Below are 19519 nucleotides of genomic sequence, written 5' to 3'. Positions count from 1 at the left end.
GCATCTTGACATGCTGGAAAAATCGGCAACACTCAATAACCTGAGAACACGAAGAAAAATTATTTTACAAAGGTAAAAGGTACAAATAACTAAACTGACAACGAAGGTAACTCTAATAAACCAATGCTATGGGTAGCAGTGTACAGTAAGACCGAATGGCCATGAGATTTTTATTAAGCAGAAAGCCCCTGTTTTATTATATGCATACAAAATTAAAAGATGTATATGTCCTAAAATTGGTGAATTCAATCTAGAGAATTATATGCAAGCTTCACATTTGCATAAAGAAATTCCACAAAATGGGTTCGAGATTAATGGTTTAGAGGATACCCGAATGTGCTTCTAAGATGGAAAAACTCAATACTGTAGCAGCAGAAATTGATAGCCGGGGTAAGGTAAGATTGCTCAAAAGTTTAATGATATACCTATGTCGAAATAGGCTCAGTTCCGCTATCACGGCAGTGATGCTTGGTTTTAAACTGTGTTCAAGAAAAAAAAATCTCCTAGAGGGGGTGTAATTTTGGGTTGAAAATCCCAATTTTTTGCATTTTTTCAAAAAAAACAAATTTGGTTACCATGGTTTTTACAGGCTCACAACACCACAAAAAAGCAGACTTGTCCAAAAATGAACTCTGCATAACAATTGCAAATGTTGTGTAGATTAAAAATATATATACTTTGATATAGATGTCATTTAAGGTTAAAAAGCTGCGTGTACATGATTAAAGCCTGCACTTAATTTTGCTGAATTTTTCAAATATACTGTACATTGCCACCATGGGCAAGATCGGAACATACTAATTACAGCCCGGTACCGCCCGGTACTGCCCGGTACCGCCCGGCACAGCCCGGCACCGCCCGGCAAAGCCCGGTACCGCCCGGGGAATCCATATTGACCGCCCGGGCTTTCATTTTCATTCAAACACCATTAAAAGTATAGTATACAGATAGATAACTAACGTATTAATAATTTAGACCAAAAATAGCATGAAAACATTGAAAAACGAAAGAAGTACGGGTTCGCGAAATTCGCGATCTCGCAACCTAACCTCAGTGAAGAGCCGTAATCTTGTTATTTGTAGATATAAGACCGCCCGGGCTTTAATTTGCATACCAACACCAATGCAAATATAGTTTACATGTAATTACCTAACACATGCATAATTTGGCCAAAGAGTAGTGTGAAAATATTGAAAAAAGAAAGCGGTATGGCTTCGCTAATTTAGCGATCACGCAAGCAATCCTGATTGTTGTTATTTGTAGATATAAGACCATTTATTTTCATCCAAACTTCGTTGAAAGTATAGTTCAGATAGATACATTATATATAGATAATTAGCCTAAATATAGTATGGAAACATTAAAAAACGAAAGAGTAGTGGCTTCGCAAAATTCGTGATCTCGCAATCGAGTCGCAATCTTGTTATTTGCAAATATAAGACCGCCCGGGGAACATATATCTACCGCCCGGGCATTTACTTGCACTCAAATACCATTAAAAGTATAGTTTACATATAGATACATAGCATATAGATAATTTTGTCGAAAAAAAGGTGTGAAATTATAGAAAAAAAAAAAGAAATCGGTGCGGCTTCGTTAAATTAGCGATCTCGCTACCGAACCGCGCGCGTAATCTTGTTATTTGTAGGTATAAATCCGGTGTGCTTTTATTTTCATTCAAACGCCGATGAAAGTATAGTCTACAGATAGATACATAACGAATAAATACTTAATCTAAAAAATAGCATGAAAATATTCATTAACGAAAGAGTCACGGCTTTACAAAATTCACGATCTCGCAACCCATTCGTAATCTTGTTATTTGCAGATATAAGACCGCCCGGGGAACATATATTTACCGCCCGGGCATTTACTTGCACTCAAATACCATTAAAAATGTAGTTAACCGCTAAATACTTAACATATAAACATTTTGACAAAAAATAGTGTAAAAATATTGAAAAAATGAAAGAGTTACGGCTTTACAAAATTCACGATCTCGCAACCCATTCGTAATCTTGTTATTTGCAAATGTAAGACCGCCCGGGGAACATATATTTACCGCCCGGGCATTTACTTGCACTCAAATACCATTAAAAATGTAGTTAACCGCTAAATACTTAACATATAAACATTTTGACAAAAAATAGTGTGAAAATATTGAAAAATGAAAGAGTTACGGCTTTACAAAATTCACGATCTCGCAACCCATTCGTAATCTTGTTATTTGCAAATGTAAGACCGCCCGGGGAACATATATTTACCGCCCGGGCATTTACTTGCATTCAAATACCAATAAAAGTGTAGTTAACAGGTAAATACTTAACATATAAACATTTTGACAAAAAATAGTGTGAAAATATTGAAAAATGAAAGAGTTACGGCTTTACAAAATTCACGATCTCGCAACACGTTCGTAATCTTGTTATTTGCAAATATAAGACCGCCCGGGGAACACATATCTACCGCCCGGGCATTTACTTACACTCAAATACCATTAAAAGTGTAGTTAACCGCTAAATACTTAACATATAAACATTTTGACAAAAAATAGTGTGAAAATATTGAAAAATGAAAGAGTTACGGCTTTGCAAAATTCACGATCTCGCAACCCATTCGTAATCTTGTTATTTGCAATACAAGACCGCCCGGGGATCATATATCTACCGCCCGGGCATTTACTTGCACTCAAATACCATTAAAAGTGTAGTTAACCGCTAAATACTTAACATATAAACATTTTGCCAAAAAATAGTGTGAAAATATTGAAAAAATGAAAGAGTTACGGCTTTACAAAATTCACGATCTCGCAACACACGTTCGTAATCTTGTTATTTGCAAATGTAAGACCGCCCGGGGAACACATATCTACCGCCCGGGCATTTACTTACACTCAAATACCATTAAAAATGTAGTTAACCGCTAAATACTTAACATATAAACATTTTGACAAAAAATAGTTTGAAAATATTGAAAAATGAAAGAGTTACGGCTTTACAAAATTCACGATCTCGCAACCCATTCGTAATCTTGTTATTTGCAAACGTAAGACCGCCCGGGCATTTACTTGCACTCAAATACCATTAAAAGTGTAGTTAACATCAAAATACTTAACATATTAACATTTTGACAAAAAATAGTGTGAAAATATTGAAAAATGAGAGACTTACGGCTTTGCAAAATTCACGATCTCGCAACCGAGTTGTAATCTTGTTATTTGCAAATATAAGACCGCCCGGGGAACATATATATACCGCCCGGGCATTTACTTGCACTCAAATACCATTAAAAGTGTAGTTAACATCAAAATACTTAACATATTACCATTTTGCCAAAAAATAGTGTGAAAATATTGAAAAATGAGAGACTTACGGCTTTGCAAAATTCACGATCTCGCAACCGAGTTGTAATCTTGTTATTTGCAAATATAAGACCGCCCGGGGAACATATATCTACCGCCCGGGCATTTACTTGCACTCAAATACCATTAAAAGTGTAGTTAACCGCTAAATACTTATTATATAAACATTTTGACAAAAAATAGTGTGAAAATATTGAAAAATGAAAGAGTTACGGCTTTGCAAAATTCACGATCTCGCAACCCATTCGTAATCTTGTTATTTGCAAATACAAGACCGCCCGGGGATCATATATCTACCGCCCGGGCATTTACGTGCACTCAAATACCATTAAAAGTGTAGTTAACATCAAAATACTTAACATATAAACATTTTGACAAAAAATAGTGTGAAAATATTGAAAAATGAAAGAGTTACGGCTTTGCAAAATTCACGATCTCGCAACCCATTCGTAATCTTGTTATTTGCAATACAAGACCGCCCGGGGATCATATATCTACCGCCCGGGCATTTACGTGCACTCAAATACCATTAAAAGTGTAGTTAACATCAAAATACTTAACATATAAACATTTTGACAAAAACTAGTGTAAAAAAAAATAAAAATGAAAGAGTTACGGCTTTGCAAAATTCACGATCTCGCAACCGAGTTGTAATCCTGTTATTTGCAAATATAAGACCGCCCGGGGAACATATATATACCGCCCGGGCATTTACTTGCACTCAAATACCATTTAAAATATAGTTAACATCAAAATACTTAACATATTACCATTTTGCCAAAAAATAGTGTGAAAATATTGAAAAATGAAAGAGTTACGGCTTTACAAAATTCACGATCGCGCAACCCATTCGTAATCTTGTTATTTGCAAATACAAGACCGCCCGGGGATCATATATCTACCGCCCGGGCATTTACTTGCACTCAAATACCATTAAAAGTGTAGTTAACCGCTAAATACTTATTATATGAACATTTTGACAAAAACTAGTGTGAAAATATTGAAAAATGAAAGAGTTACGGCTTTGCAAAATTCACGATCTCGCAACTCATTAAAATGTTATTTTCGAGATATATAATTGATTATGGATGATAGGGTTTGTTGTTTTGATATAGTGAACACTTTATTGGGTACATGTATTATATTTGTAAGACTTGAAGATGATATGATATGGGGAGATGGGAAGCGTATTTCGAGCGTGATGGACGTTTTTTGTGATAATTTGGTGGCCCTGAAAAGGGCCGTTTGAGTGGGTTTTAAAGATATCGATTAATGGCTCTCTGCACACTGTGACAAAACCGTCTGGTTCCCAGTCTATTCAGGTGGACCCCATCTGTGGCATACAACGATTTCTTCATAAAGGTATGGTGCCAGAGTTGGTAAACGCCGTTGCCACTCCAAGACCTAAGAAGGAAATTTATTTTCTGTTTCTTCCTGTGGTATTGATTTGGTGTCATCTTTCTGGGGTAGAGGCGGGGAAACAAGGACCCAATAATCACGTGGCGGACTCCGAGGTTCCTGATATATACAGCAAGGTCGTATAGGTCTGATGCGATATCTTCTGCAGATCTCGTGGGCGATATATCGTTGGATCCGACTTGTAAAAAAACAACATCGGGTTGGATCCGTCTGATCAGGGAACTGTCATAAGCCTTGATATCTTTAAAGCGAATAGTCGGGCAAGTGACTGTAAAATCGGTAAAAATGGTATTAATATATCCGGTATAATTTCTTATGAATTAGAAAAATAAAACTTTCCGTCAAAATCGCTGTACATGCGAAGAAAATAATAATATCTATGGGAATCCTAAAAGTCCTCCCGACCGGCTATGAGTGCAGTTCAACCTTAACGCATGCGCAACATCCACCACTCTCCGTAGTAAACAAAACATGGCTACCGTAGTTTTGAACCAAAAGGTTTCCGCCAAAACAACCAACTGACTCACCTAAAATGCGAAAGGAAAGGCAATGGAGCAGCGACAATCCCAACAACTGACTCGGTAAACATTACGACGCATGGAGAGTGTTAATACAACTTGTTATAGTGAAGAGAACAGTTCAAACGAGCACGCGGCTCCGGACCGCTACTGTACGTACCTAGGCTGGTACTCCCTGCTCAGCTGATAGTGAGTGAGTCTTCGTATTTTGATCATTATGTAAATAGTCCCTAGCAGTATTTTTTTCATAAATGAGTGGTCACATATGGTCACATGTTTCATACCTGTTCCCCAATCGCGTAAAACGTAACCCTGGGGTAAATAGCGGTTCTTTCGTGGGGCCTCTTTAGGGGTAATGAATGCCCTGTATATTTATAAAATGTACCGTTGTAATGCATGTACAGTTAGAATGTAACCGCTAGTGCATTATCAAGCTAAGATTTGTTTCAATTAATCTATAATATTATGCTACCGGTCAATTCATACAGTTCTGATGTATATATTTATAGATTTTTAATTTGTAAATTTTTGTTCTGTACATGTTCTGGTAGTGTTATACACATACATTGTATATAGGATTTACATTGTAGGTTAATTGGTAAAATTGTATTGTATATGTTCTGATATACACATATACATATGTACATGTAGGTTTTAGCTTGTTCTTTAGATATATTTGGAGGACACATACAGTATTATTTCTGGTCATAATAATAAATAGTGTTTGTATATTTATTACAACTGTACCTGGTTCATGTGTATATGACAAACTTTACAGAGTTGAAATGTACTGCAGCCATGTATCATTTATAATTATTCTGAATTTTTGTTGGAACTATAGATAATGAATTTTGTATCTTTTTTGAAACAATATTTGATTCTATCAAATGCATCAGTGACACATTCACAACTTATAAAATGTTTTCTCTAAAATAAAAAAAAAACTGTAGAATGAACCTACATTTATTCATTTATATATATTTGAAATTGATCATTTCAATTTTTGTCATATTCAACAGATATAAAAAATTGTTGGTTCTTTTTTTCAGGCACCATGCATGCATAGTGACATGAATACAGAAAGTTCATCCCTTGGACCTGTATACAAGTGTATGTATACATATACATACAATTAGCATCATATGAAGACTGAAAGTAAACTTTTCCAATATGGACCTAGAAGATCATGAACAGAACATTTAAACAGTATTCATTTATTAAATGTTCCTTTCAACTGTAATCATTAAATAAAATTATGATGCAATACTTTTTCATTGTTTAACTTTGTAGAAATATTTGTTTATATTAGTCCTCTAGATCCAGTGATTATAATTCTTGCATCCATATGCCGGCCCATTTGTTTGTCAGGGCTTGTGAGATAGCTTTTCAATTACTTTTAAAATATAAGGATTTTTTTTACATATAGCAATATAGATACCATTGTCTTAGGATTTCTAAATTCTACTTTACAAGAGAGTAGACTCAACATATAAATAAAAGTAAAACTATTGATTTTTAAACGTCCGAAATTGATGAAATTAATTGAATTATAATTGTTATTTGGCTACCGCCCGGTCATATGTTATTTCCGTGCAACTGATATATATGATCTTGTAAATGTCAATTCTCGGACAGAGAGTGTACTACCTATGTAAAGGAAGTTAAAACCGAGACAATTGTTCAGATATTAGTAAAAATATTGATTTATAAATGTCTTAATTTTCGATCTAATTATATTTGTTATTTGGCTACCGCCCGGTCATGTGTTATTTCCATGCAACTGATATATATGAGCTAGTAAATGTCATTTCTCGGACAGAGAGTGTACTACCTATGTAAAAGAAGTTAAAACCGAAATCAATGTTCAGATATTAGTAAAACTATTGATTTTTAAACGTCCGAAATTGAAGCAATTAATTGAGTTATAATTGTTATTTGCCTACCGCCCGGTCATGTGTTATTTCCGTGCAACTGATATATATGAGCTAGTAAATGTCATTTCTCGGACAGAGAGTGTACTACCTATGTAAAAGAAGTTAAAACCGAAATCAATGTTCAGATATTAGTAAAACTATTGATTTTTAAACGTCCGAAATTGAAGCAATTAATTGAGTTATAATTGTTATTTGCCTACCGCCCGGTCATGTGTTATTTCCGTGCAACTGATATATATGAGCTAGTAAATGTCAATTCTCGGACAGAGAGTGTACTACCTATGTAAAGGAAGTTAAAACCGAAATAATTGTTCAGATATTAAAAAAACTATTGAATTATAAATGTCTTAATTTTCAATCTAATTATAATTGTTATTTGGCTGCCGTCCAAATACAGTAGCGATCAATTATATAATATAGGTAACATTTCCCGTTTTATTTCAGGAGTTAGTAAATCGTAGTTTACGGAGAGAATTTGTAATTTCAATTTAAAAGACATTTAGTAGCTCACATATATCAGTTGCACGGAAATAACACGTGACCGGGCGGTAGCCAAATAACAATTATAATTCAATTAATTTCATCAATTTCAGACAAGTTTTTACCAGTTTTAGTTTCATTTACATTTAATTACAAATTCTGTCCGTAAACTACGATTTACTAACTCCTGATTCGAATGGGCGATATACCTATATATTGTATAATTTATCGCTACTGTATTTGGACGGTAGCCAAATAACAACCAAATAACAATTATAATTAGATCCATATTAAAGACGTTTCAATTCAATAGTTTTACTAATATCTTAACAATTGTCTTGTTCATTTACATACGTCGAACAATCCATGTCCGAGAATTGACATTTACTGGCTCATATACATGTACATGTATATCAGTTGCACGAAAATAACACATGACCGGGCGGTAGCAAAATGTTAATATGTTAAGTATTTTAATGTTAACTACATTTTAAATGGTATTTGAGTGCAAGTAAATGTCCGGGCGGTAGAAATATGTTCCCCGGGCGGTCTTATATTTGCAAATAACAAGATTACGACTCGGTTGCGAGATCGTGAATTTTGCAAAGCCGTAACTCTTTCATTTTTCAATATTTTCACACCACTTTTTGGCAAAATGTTAATATGATAAGTATTTAGCTGTTAACTACATTTTAAATGGTATTTGAGTGTAAGTAAATGCCCGGGCGGTAGATATGTGTTCCCCGGGCGGTCTTATATTTGCAAATAACAAGATTACGACTCGGTTGCGAGATCGTGAACTTTGCAAAGCCGTAACTCTCTCATTTTTCAATATTTTCACATCATTTTTGGGCAAAATGTTAATATGTTAAGTATTTTGATGTTAACTACATTTGTACTGGTATTTGAGTGCAAGTAAATGACTGGGCGGTAGAAATATGTTCCCCGGGCGGTCCTATGTTTGCAAATAACAAGATTACGACTCGGTTGCGAGATCGTGAATTTTGCAAAGCCGTAACTCTCTCATTTTTCAATATTTTCACACCATTTGTTGGCAAAATGTTAATATGTTAACTATTTAGCTGTTAACTACACTTTTAATGGTATTTGAGTGCAAGTAAATGCCCGGGCGGTAGATATATGTTCCCCGGGCGGTCCTATGTTTGCAAATAACAAGATTACGACTCGGTTGCGAGATCGTGAATTTTGCAAAGCCGTAACTCTCTCATTTTTCAATATTTTCACACCATTTGTTGGCAAAATGTTAATATGTTAACTATTTAGCTGTTAACTACACTTTTAATGGTATTTGAGTGCAAGTAAATGCCCGGGCGGTAGATATATGTTCCCCGGGCGGTCTTATATTTGCAAATAACAAGATTGCGACTCGATTGCGAGATCACGAATTTTGCGAAGCCACTACTCTTTCGTTTTTTAATGTTTCCATACTATATTTAGGCTAATTATCTATATATAATGTATCTATCTGTAAACTATACTTTCAACGAAGTTTGGATGAAAATAAATGGTCTTATATCTACAAATAACAACAATCAGGATTGCTTGCGAGATCGCTAAATTAGCGAAGCCATACCGCTTTCTTTTTTCAATATTTTCACACTACTCTTTGGCCAAATTATGCATGTGTTAGGTAATTACATGTAAACTATATTTGCATTGGTGTTGGTATGCAAATTAAAGCCCGGGCGGTCTTATATCTACAAATAACAAGATTACGGCTCTTCACTGAGGTTAGGTTGCGAGATCGCGAATTTCGCGAACCCGTACTTCTTTCGTTTTTCAATGTTTTCATGCTATTTTTGGTCTAAATTATTAATACGTTAGTTATCTATCTGTATACTATACTTTTAATGGTGTTTGAATGAAAATGAAAGCCCGGGCGGTCAATATGGATTCCCCGGGCGGTACCGGGCTTTGCCGGGCGGTGCCGGGCTGTGCCGGGCGGTACCGGGCAGTACCGGGCGGTACCGGGCTGTAATTAGTATCAATACGAGTTACCTCTCTTACTACACATACGTATAACTGTAGCTCAGTGTGTGCCCTTCACATGGACATGCATATTTTTATAACAACAGGACCACAGTTATAGAAAGTTCAGTACATTTAAAACATTTACGTATATATCTTTTTAGGATACCAGAGCTCATTACATGGAGGTACTGAAAACAGAGGAAAGAAATACCTACATCCTAATATAGAAAGCGAAAGTATGTCATGTTACGAATTTTACAATTTTTTTTTTAAGTGGAACGATCTTATTTATAGATGAATATATATTCTACTAATTGATACTATACTTATAGTTAAAAATGTTTAAAGTCAAAATATACATCGGAGATTAAAGAAATCCTGTAAAATACATAAGAACAGATTAAACATACAAAATGCATTCCGTAAGATTTTAGCTACCGTCAGCGATCAAACCGAAAGTGAATTAGTGGAAATCTCCTTAGAACTATTTATAGACGGTTTTCTGAGAAAATTTGCGGTGGACAGGTAAACTTTGTATTCGATATGTTTCTATCTGTCTATCGTACATGTGTTTAAGTCGTATTGTTAATGACAGGCCTTCCATCTCGCCTTTTTGCTTCCGCTTATCGAAGCATTTCTGTAGGGTATATTTTATAGCCTGATGTACATGTGTTACATATGTTATATAACTGTGTCCAGGTCTGTAACACGGTCGGCTACATGAATATACTGTCCAATAAATATAACATGAATACTGTCTAAATATCAGAAAAAGTATAGTACTTGACATAATATTACATATATATCTATAGGGAGAAAAATATGTATGGAGTTCATACAGCAGGTACAAATGTATTTAACACGCTGGTATGTCAAAATCCATTTAAAGCCTTCTTCCATATAAGTTCCAATGATTATAATGTGCCCACAGGGACTTGTAACGTAGGTTGTGAGAAAGTCTGTTGTGTATACATGTGTACTAGGCCTATATACTATATAAAAGGACAAGGGAACCAACTGCCATCTGCTAATTTTCACTTCATTATTAATGTGACGTCACAAAAAAAAGTTTATAGAATATAAATATTGAAAATGATAACAAAAGTAAATATTAAAACTGCATTCAGCTGGTAATTATGGGAGTATGGACAGTGGGAAGAGGTACACCTGCCTCTACAAAAGTCGCCCGTATTCCGTAAAACATGGATAAATATGTACATCTATAATACCAATACATTCTTAAATAAATTTTCGACATGGAAAACACAACTTCAATCACGATATAATATATTAACATACCTTTATTTCACTATGAACGTGGAAAGTGCAGTCAGATTTACTCGCTGTCGTTTTGCTTGTCCACTGAAATCTAGGTTAAACACGTTTGAGTGGATATTGTGTACCCCATACCCGGACCCGAACTGGAAACCCTATACACAGTGCCTGTATACTAAAAGCTACAATATTAATGTGGTAACGGTAAAGTAAAACATTAGAGTCTCGACTTAAGTTAGATTCTTCAATTAATGATACGTGTATTTCAAATAAAGGTACTTCTAAGAACCTTAACCATGAAACTTAATTTATACAGAGTCTGGGTACAGAATTTCAGTGCAGTATCGGGTAAGGACGGGTACACTAAAAAGGTACCCATCATCAATTACAATATGGCGAATTATTCGAACAAGAGTCGAGTGCTGGATAAAAAAAGTGTGATTCCTCGCTTAGTTGTTGGATTGGATTAATGAAAGCGTTATCGGAGATAGCCTATTTGTATTTGCAATGGGAAAATATCACCAGAAAGTGAAATGAATGCATACAAAATTTGTTACAAGGGAATATGAGTGCCTTTGACCTAGATTTCACTGGACAGGCATAACGACAGCGAGGAAATCTGACTGCGTTTTCCACGTTCATAATGAAATAAAGGTATGTTAATATATTATTTTGTGTCTGAAGTTGTGTTTTCCGTATCGAAAATTTATTTAAGAATATATTAGTATTAAATGTTTTACGGAATACCGGCGACTTTTGTAGAGGCAGGTGTATCTCTTCCAAGCGAGCCGTTGGTTCCCTTGTCCTGTTATATAGTATATAGGCCTAGTACACATGTATACACAACAGACTTTCTCACAACCTACGTTACAAGTCCCTGTGAATGTGCCGGGCCTTTCATTCTCACAATTAAAATGTATGTCAACGTTTAAAGGTCCACTACCTTTCCAGGGTAAAACTTTCTTAAATACATTAATAACATCAGAAAATATATACACTGTACCGATGGCCGATGGCCTAAGATGAGTTTACAACACCAAACATATGCAAGATTTCCTCCATAATATTTGAAAAGACAAACAGTGGAGAGACATTTTGCAAGACGGCGGGAAACATAAGACGACCCGCGCATTATGAAAATTCACATTTTATTAATTTTAATAAAATTGTTCAGAAGGTGATGCATTTTTGGACTGATCGGTGAACAAAATGGCCGCCAATCGGCCATCTTGGAATTTGATAGTTCTGAAATTTTACATGTAGGTTCCCCTAGGACCCTTGTTGTGCATATTGCATTTTTGGATCGATTGGTGAACCAAATGGCCACCAAGCCGCCATCTTGGATTTTGATTGTTAAAGTTTGTTACTGCTATTTCTCAGAAAGTACTGAAGGGATCTTTCTTAAATTTCATATGTATGTTCCCCTAGGACCCTAGATGTGCATTTTGGATTTTGGGATCGAATGGTGAACAAGATGGTCACCAGGCGACCATCTTGGATTTTGATAATTACCGCTATATGTCAAAAATTACTGAAGGGATATCTCTCTTATTCCCTTAGGGATTTAGTTGTGCATAGTTCCTTTGGGACTGATCGGTCAACAAGATGGCCAACCGGCGACCATCTTTGATTTCACCGCTGTTTCTTAGAAAGTAATGAAGCGATCTGTCTTAAATTTCATATGTTGAATGTTTTAAAGTTTGAAACGCAGGGAAAAGATCCCTCTATCGATTGTCAGACATAGATCATTCTTTGGTGGGCAGTAAGATCCCTCTGGGATCTCTTGTCACTGCAATCCTGTTATGTAACTTTACCACAGTTGGTGTTCATCAGTCCATGAACTGCCATCTGCTAATTTTCACTTCATTATTAATGTGACGTCACAAAAAAAAGTTTATAGAGTGTAAATATTAAAAATGATATCAAATGTACATATATGTAAGTATTAAAACTGCATTCAGCTGGTAATTATGGGAGTATGGACAGTGGGAATTTTCATTTCTTATTTGACTGTTGATTTTCATATGACCGTTAAAGGGACAATTCAGTCTAAGAGAACATTAAAATTTGTATATATATCGGGAAAAATCCAGTTCTAATGGAAATTAGATCAGTCGGTTTTACTGTAATATGCCTGAAAAGCCCATAGTTGTGACATGTGTGTAGATGTTCAAACTCGCTCGCTGTCCGCCATTACACATTGTGGTCGAACTTCTTGTATGCCGAACCCTGTCCCTTGCTCGTAGAGTAATGCAACTTTTGTCTAGAACTGCTCAAATCGCTCTGAGAGGAGTGTGTTTACCTTATTAGGTGAATTGTCTTGCCTAAAAATCATTTTATCACCTTTTCAGTGGTTATGTAGTTTATTTGTTTAACACGCGTGACTTTGGCTCGGGTATAGGTACAGCGTCCATGTTGTACCTGCTTAATCGTATTGATCAACGATTTGATATTTCAACGATATTAATTAAAATACTAAACAATGACGTGGAATTTGTCAATATTTTATGTTATATGTTTCATAAGAAATGTAGAACAATGCATTTATGCCATATTTTGCTTCTTGCTTATGTAAAAGAATTAGCCTAAGTGAATTGTCCCTTTAAGGCCCTTTGGCCTCTTGTCTATTGTTAATTCTATACTATGTGACTTTGATTGTGATATGCATGGTTTAAACAGGCAGGCCACCTTGAAAATTTCTTTTGTTTTGTTTCCACAGTCAGGATAACTTTTTAACCCCATATTTTCTATTTGCATTCATACAGGATCTTGCACAAGCACACAACAACACAATAAAACATACATCATTATAGGATGGACTTTGCCAAAGAATTTGATTAAGTCACACATACACGACTAGGATCATGATGTATGTTTATACAAATTAAAATGATTTCAGGGAACAAATATGCATGGATTTACAGAGATTGGTCCTTGTAGGAAACTTAATGCATTCAGAAAAAATACCTGTAACATCAGGGATCTCTCAAGGAACCTGTTTCAGACCAATTGATTATGTTCTTAATCACATTAAAGACTTCTAAGAATACTGAAAACAAAGCACACTATGATTTTTTGCAGATGACAGCATAATAATTATACATACATACACGATGACAAAATGCCTGAACATGATGACATAACTGGTAGCAGCAGTACAAAGCCTTACACTTTAAATCTTTAATACACATGCCTCCACAACCAACTGAACACACAATTTATTTTTTTATCTATCTTTTATCTTACAGATGAGGCCTATGATTACTTCATGTCCATGTGCTTCCCTCAAGCCCCAGAGCTATCATATTGTCAGCTTCGACAGCCGGCCTAGAGTCTGAAGAAGATACATGTAGACAGATTCAGCTACCAAATAACAGGACAACCAGAAAGAGAGGAATTTTACACAGAACTATGAATGGTAACCTCTGAACTACAATCAGGTGAATCATGCAGATCTACAATGTATGTCAACGACATAGTACTAGGTTTTTTACATACAGGACTCAGAACTAGGTCAATTGCTTTAAGCAAGGTAAACCGTACCTACAAATTCTTGGTCAATTACCCACAAGAATAAGTCAGCTGAATTATATAGTTTCATTATCCATTACTAGGACAACCACACATAATTTGGTCGATCACATTCTTAAAAATAGGTCAACTATATGCCAAGGTGAACTATGAAGAACTAGGTCAATTGCATAGAACTAGGTCATCTGATAAGAGAACTAGGTCATCTAACAAGAGAACTGGGTCAGCTGACCTAGGCCTGAAACTAGTACAAGAACATATTCAACTTAAGAGGGAAGCGGCCAGACCATCAACATCATTTAATGTGCACAGAATTTGTCATGTAGAGCAACCTAAGTGAGAAAGTAGAACAACTTCAGGGAAACACATGCAGGCATATGTACAGTAGGCCAGCTGCCATGGAACATTTTGACACACCATGACTTTCCTGTAACGCTTGATGTAACAAGTACTTGACTGATACAGGTTCATGATGGCCAGTGCTGAGGAGGAAGATGGTAAGTTTTATAGAATTCAGGTTATGATCATCAGAAAGAAATCCTCTTAAAACAAAACAAGCTCAGCATACATTATGAAATACGAGGGGTGTTCCAAAATTATTGTTACTTTGGTGATTTCTCTGTGATAGAAGTAATTCTAATCGCCTTTTGTCTGTCCTCGTGCGTCGTGCGTCGTCCGTTGTCCGTCGTGCGTCGTATATATGTCCGTAAACAATTTACATTTTCGACTTCTTCTCCAAAATTGCTGAAGCAATTTCAATGAAATTTTGCACAAACCTTCTAAGGCATAAGGCTAATCAAACTTGTGAATTATATGGTCCCCACCCCCCACGGGGCTGTGGGAGGGGCCAAAAGGGGTAAAATTGAGTAAAATTTCAAAAATATTCTTCTCTACTCACAGATGTGGTAGAATCAAATACTCTTCATAGATAGAAAGGTCTTAAGGTCCTTTACAAAAATTGTGAATTATATGACCCTGGGGTCTCTAGTTTCCCCCTGGGGAGGAGGTTAAGTTTACTATAGTTTATATTGGGAAAACACATTTTTGAGCATTATTTGGTCATTTGTAATAGGAAATGAGTCAAATGTTGTCAGAATTATCAGTATGAGATGGCCATTTAATCCTTTTAACAAATTTTCTATGACTGACCCCCAGGGGTCTTAAGGGCAGGGTCAAAAGGGGTAAAATAGGCTAAACTTGGGGAGGGGGTCAAGTTTACTATAGTTTATATAGGGAAAACACATTTATGAGCATTTTTTACTCTATTTTCATTGGAAACAAGTCAAACTTGGTTAGAATTATTAGTCTGGGATAGCATTTTAACATCATATCCAAAAAAGGTCCAATAGGCTAAAACTTCAAAAATATTCTTCTCAAATTCTGTAAAATGGTAGAATCAAATACACTTTATAGATGAAAAGGTCTTAAAGTTTGTTTTATAAAAATTGTAAATTATATGACCCTGGGGTCTCATGTTTCCTCTTGGGGAAGGGGTCAAGTTTACTATAGTTTATATAGGAAAAACACATTAATGAGCATTTTTTGCTCAATTTTCATAGGAAATGAGTCAAACTTGGTTAGAATTATTAGCCTGAGATAGCATTTTAAAATCATATCCACTCCACATTGGTCCTGGTCGACCCCCTGGGGGCAGAGGGGCGGGGTTAAAAATGGGTCAAATAGGCTAAAACTTCAAAAATATTCTTCTCAAATTCTGTAAAATGGTAGAATCAAATACACTTTATAGATGAAAAGGTCTTAAAGTTTGTTTTATAAAAATTGTAAATTATATGACCCTGGGGTCTCATGTTTCCTCTTGGGGAAGGGGTCAAGTTTACTATAGTTTATATAGGAAAAACACATTAATGAGCATTTTTTGCTCAATTTTCATAGGAAATGAGTCAAACTTGGTTAGAATTATTAGCCTGAGATAGCATTTTAATATCATATCCACTCCACATTGGTCCTGGCCGACCCCCTGGGGGCAGAGGGGCGGGGTTAAAAATGGGTCAAATAGGCTAAAACTTCAAAAATCTTCTTCTGAAATTCTGGAAATGGTAGATTCAAATACTTTTCATAAATAGAAAGGTCTTAAGGTCCTTTACAAAAATTGTGAATTATATGACCCTGGGGTCTCATGTTTCCCCCTGGGGAGGGGGTCAAGTTTACTATAGTTTATATAGGGAAAACACATTTATGAGCATTTTTTGCTCAATTTTATTGGAAACGAATCAAACTGGGTTAGAATTATTAGCCTGAGATAGCATTTTAACATCATATCCACATTGGTCCTACCGATCCCCTAGAGGCAGAGGGGCGGGGCTAAAAAAGGGTCAAATAGGCGAAAACTTCAAAAATCTTCTAAAATTCTGGAAATAGTAGAATCAAATAATTATAGATGGAAAGGTCTTAAGGTGTTTTATAAAAATTGTGAATTATATGACCTTGGGGTCTCACCTTACCCCCTGGGTAGGGGTCAAGTTTACTTTAGTTTATATAGGAAAAACATATTTGTGAACATTATTTGACCAATTTTCATAGGAAATTAGTCAAACTTGATTAGAATTATTAGCCTAAGATATATCATTTTAACATCCATATCCGTCCTCGATGACCCCCTGGGGGACCAGAGGGGCAGGACCAAACATAATCAAAATGATTAAAATTTCAAAAAATACCTCAAAGTTCACAGGTTTGATGGAAGCAAATACTCTTCATAGTCTAAAAAGTCAAATTTATAAATCACTGACCAACTTCAAGGCCCAGCATATAGTGTTTATGTGTCTTTAATTTGTTTCATTATTTGTTTCATTATATATTCTAACTCAGGTGACCGTAAGGCCCATGGGCCTCTTGTTTTACTTTGCCCTGTCCCTCGAAGTACTCCCCCTCTGCATTTATGCATCGTTTCAACCGATCGATCCACTTTTGGAAACAGTTTTCATACTTTTGAATTGGTATACTCATAAGATACTTGTAAATGGCAGAGCCAAGGGCATTTCTTGATTTATATTTTGTTCCAGACAGGTGAAATTTTAGTTTGTGGAACAAGAAAAAGTCACAGGGGGCCAAGTCTGGTGAATATGCAGGGTGGGGGAGGACAGTGACCTTTTCTGCCTTCAAAAACTCCGTTACAATGCGCGCCTTGTGTGCTGGCGCATTATCATGTAAGAGCCTGAGGTACTTCAAACCTGTCTGTGGGCGGCGGCGTTTGTAGACTTTCTTAAGTTTTCGAAGTATAACGTCTCTATAATACTTCGCTGTGACAGCTTTGTCTTTTGTAACAGGGATTTGAATGATTGGACCCTTGTTATCAAAGAATATGACATACAAAACCTTCCTCACGGTGCATATTCTTTAAGCAATGCTAGGGCGCCTGGCGTTTTTATTTGCCCAGATTCGATTAGAGCATTTTCTTTTGGGTTCGAAAAAATACACCCATGTTTCATCAACTGTGACCAAATTATCAAAAGTCTTTTTGCTGTATTTTGGGTATTTCTTCAATAAGGATTTGGCCTTGTCAACCCGGGACCTCTTTTGGTTGTCAGTTAGAAAATGGGGTATCCACCTGGCATTGATCTTGCCCAGCTTAAGATGTTTCTTTAAAATGCAATGAATACGTGCTAAAGACAAGCCTGTCATTTTAGCTAACTGCCGGACAGTGTACCTTGCATCTTTTTCAAGGATTTGCCGAATTAGTTCAATGTTATGCTTTGTTGTTGTTGTTGCAGGGCAACCTGTGTGGGCAGCATTTTTAAGCTGCTGGTGTCCCGACTTAAATCGAGCAACCCACCTACAAATAGTCATATATGACATTTGACCCTTCCCATATATATCACACACCTTACGATGAATATCCACCGGCTTTAAGCCAAGTAGAGACCTACCTTTGATATAGGCCCTAATTTCAAATACGTACGTTTTCAACTCTCTTGCCAACCATATTTGTATAGAGTGTAACGAGTGCGCTACAAAACAATGTACACAGCACCAAGGTCAGTGTAATTGTGAGTGAGATATTTACCTATATCACACTTCAGATATCATGCTATCACCACGAGGTAGTTTTAAGCCCATTTAGCATGATTTCCACGAGATATTGCGCAAGTAACATTAAGTTCGGAACATCCCTCATAAGATTGTTCATTTCAAGATACCTGCAAGATAATAAGAAGGAAATAAACGTGGCAAACATTTTTCTTTTCTTTGTCTTTGATACATTTTGTCTGATACATTTTGTTGCTTGTCTTTTGTTACTGAGTGCAGAGTTTCATATATAAATATAATCACTGTCTCAGCCAGGAATCTAACTAAGTACCTCGGGATTACTAGTCTTATACTCAACTGATCGAGCTAAAGACAAATTCTCTTTAGTCGAGTGGTATATTGCAACTAGTATTCACCACCAAATGAAAAGATAATTATGCAAAAAATCTGCTGTATTACATACTCCAAAAACATTTCATAAGCATTTAGAAAATGTATGATTTAATACTGATGATCAACATGTTGTTGTATTTGAAAGCAATAAATTCTAAATAAAGCTGCATAGTAACTATGGTACCCATATGGTTGCTATAGGCTAAATAGACTGTAATACACTATTGTATATATACACAATTAGACTTTAGAAAGTCGAGGAAGAGAAGGATATAAATATCTTTAAAAAGTATGGCTATTGATGACCAACATTTTGTTGTATCAGTATATGTATTTGAAAGCAAATTCAGCATTTTTGGTGATATGAAAAGGAAATAAGCAGAATCTATTGTAACTGTGGAATAAAGGTAAAAAGAATGCTGAGAATGTCCAAGTGGCTGAGCATCATGGTCTGATGATTTCTGGTCCTACTGATAATTGTCAGCCACAGGTTGATCAACTCATGCAGCCACCTTCACATCAGCCAGGTAAGTGTATATATAAACAAATGGTTTTTTTAGGTGTACAATTACGGTAAAAGCTATTTGCATTTACAGGTAAATGTAAACAAATATTCTTGGGTGTACAAT

The 19519-nt window shown here is 35.7% G+C and overlaps 1 protein-coding gene and 1 long non-coding RNA gene across 7 annotated transcripts in view; both read left to right on the top strand.

The window, feature by feature from the left end:
- The first annotated feature begins 5466 nt into the window (after positions 1-5466).
- On the top strand, positions 5467-6567 carry LOC138333180 (uncharacterized). 2 transcript variants are annotated; one of them, XR_011209956.1, is made up of 2 exons: positions 5467-5487; positions 6348-6567. It is a non-coding gene; the product is annotated as an uncharacterized lncRNA (long non-coding RNA). The 2 variants fall into 2 exon arrangements; XR_011209955.1 differs by having other exon boundaries at positions 5469-5491.
- A 3212-nt stretch (positions 6568-9779) lies between these two features.
- LOC138333179 (uncharacterized) overlaps positions 9780-19519 on the top strand; it is a 62396-nt gene continuing 52656 nt past the window's right edge. The window contains exons 1-4 of one of the 5 annotated variants that reach the window (XM_069281363.1): positions 10146-10229; positions 14228-14419; positions 14837-15007; positions 19298-19417. In XM_069281363.1, the coding sequence (XP_069137464.1) occupies positions 14980-15007; positions 19298-19417 (148 nt within the window). In that variant the 5' untranslated portion in view covers positions 10146-10229; positions 14228-14419; positions 14837-14979. Of the gene's footprint in view, positions 9941-10145; positions 10230-10935; positions 11634-14227; positions 15008-19297; positions 19418-19519 lie in introns of those variants that run through there. The other 4 variants (XM_069281362.1, XM_069281361.1, XM_069281359.1 and 1 more) reach the window with 4 other exon arrangements.

This window comes from Argopecten irradians, chromosome 10 (genome assembly GCF_041381155.1).
Source record: "Argopecten irradians isolate NY chromosome 10, Ai_NY, whole genome shotgun sequence".
NCBI lineage: Eukaryota > Metazoa > Mollusca > Bivalvia > Pectinida > Pectinidae > Argopecten > Argopecten irradians.
This window is presented reverse-complemented; position numbering and strand designations above follow the sequence as displayed.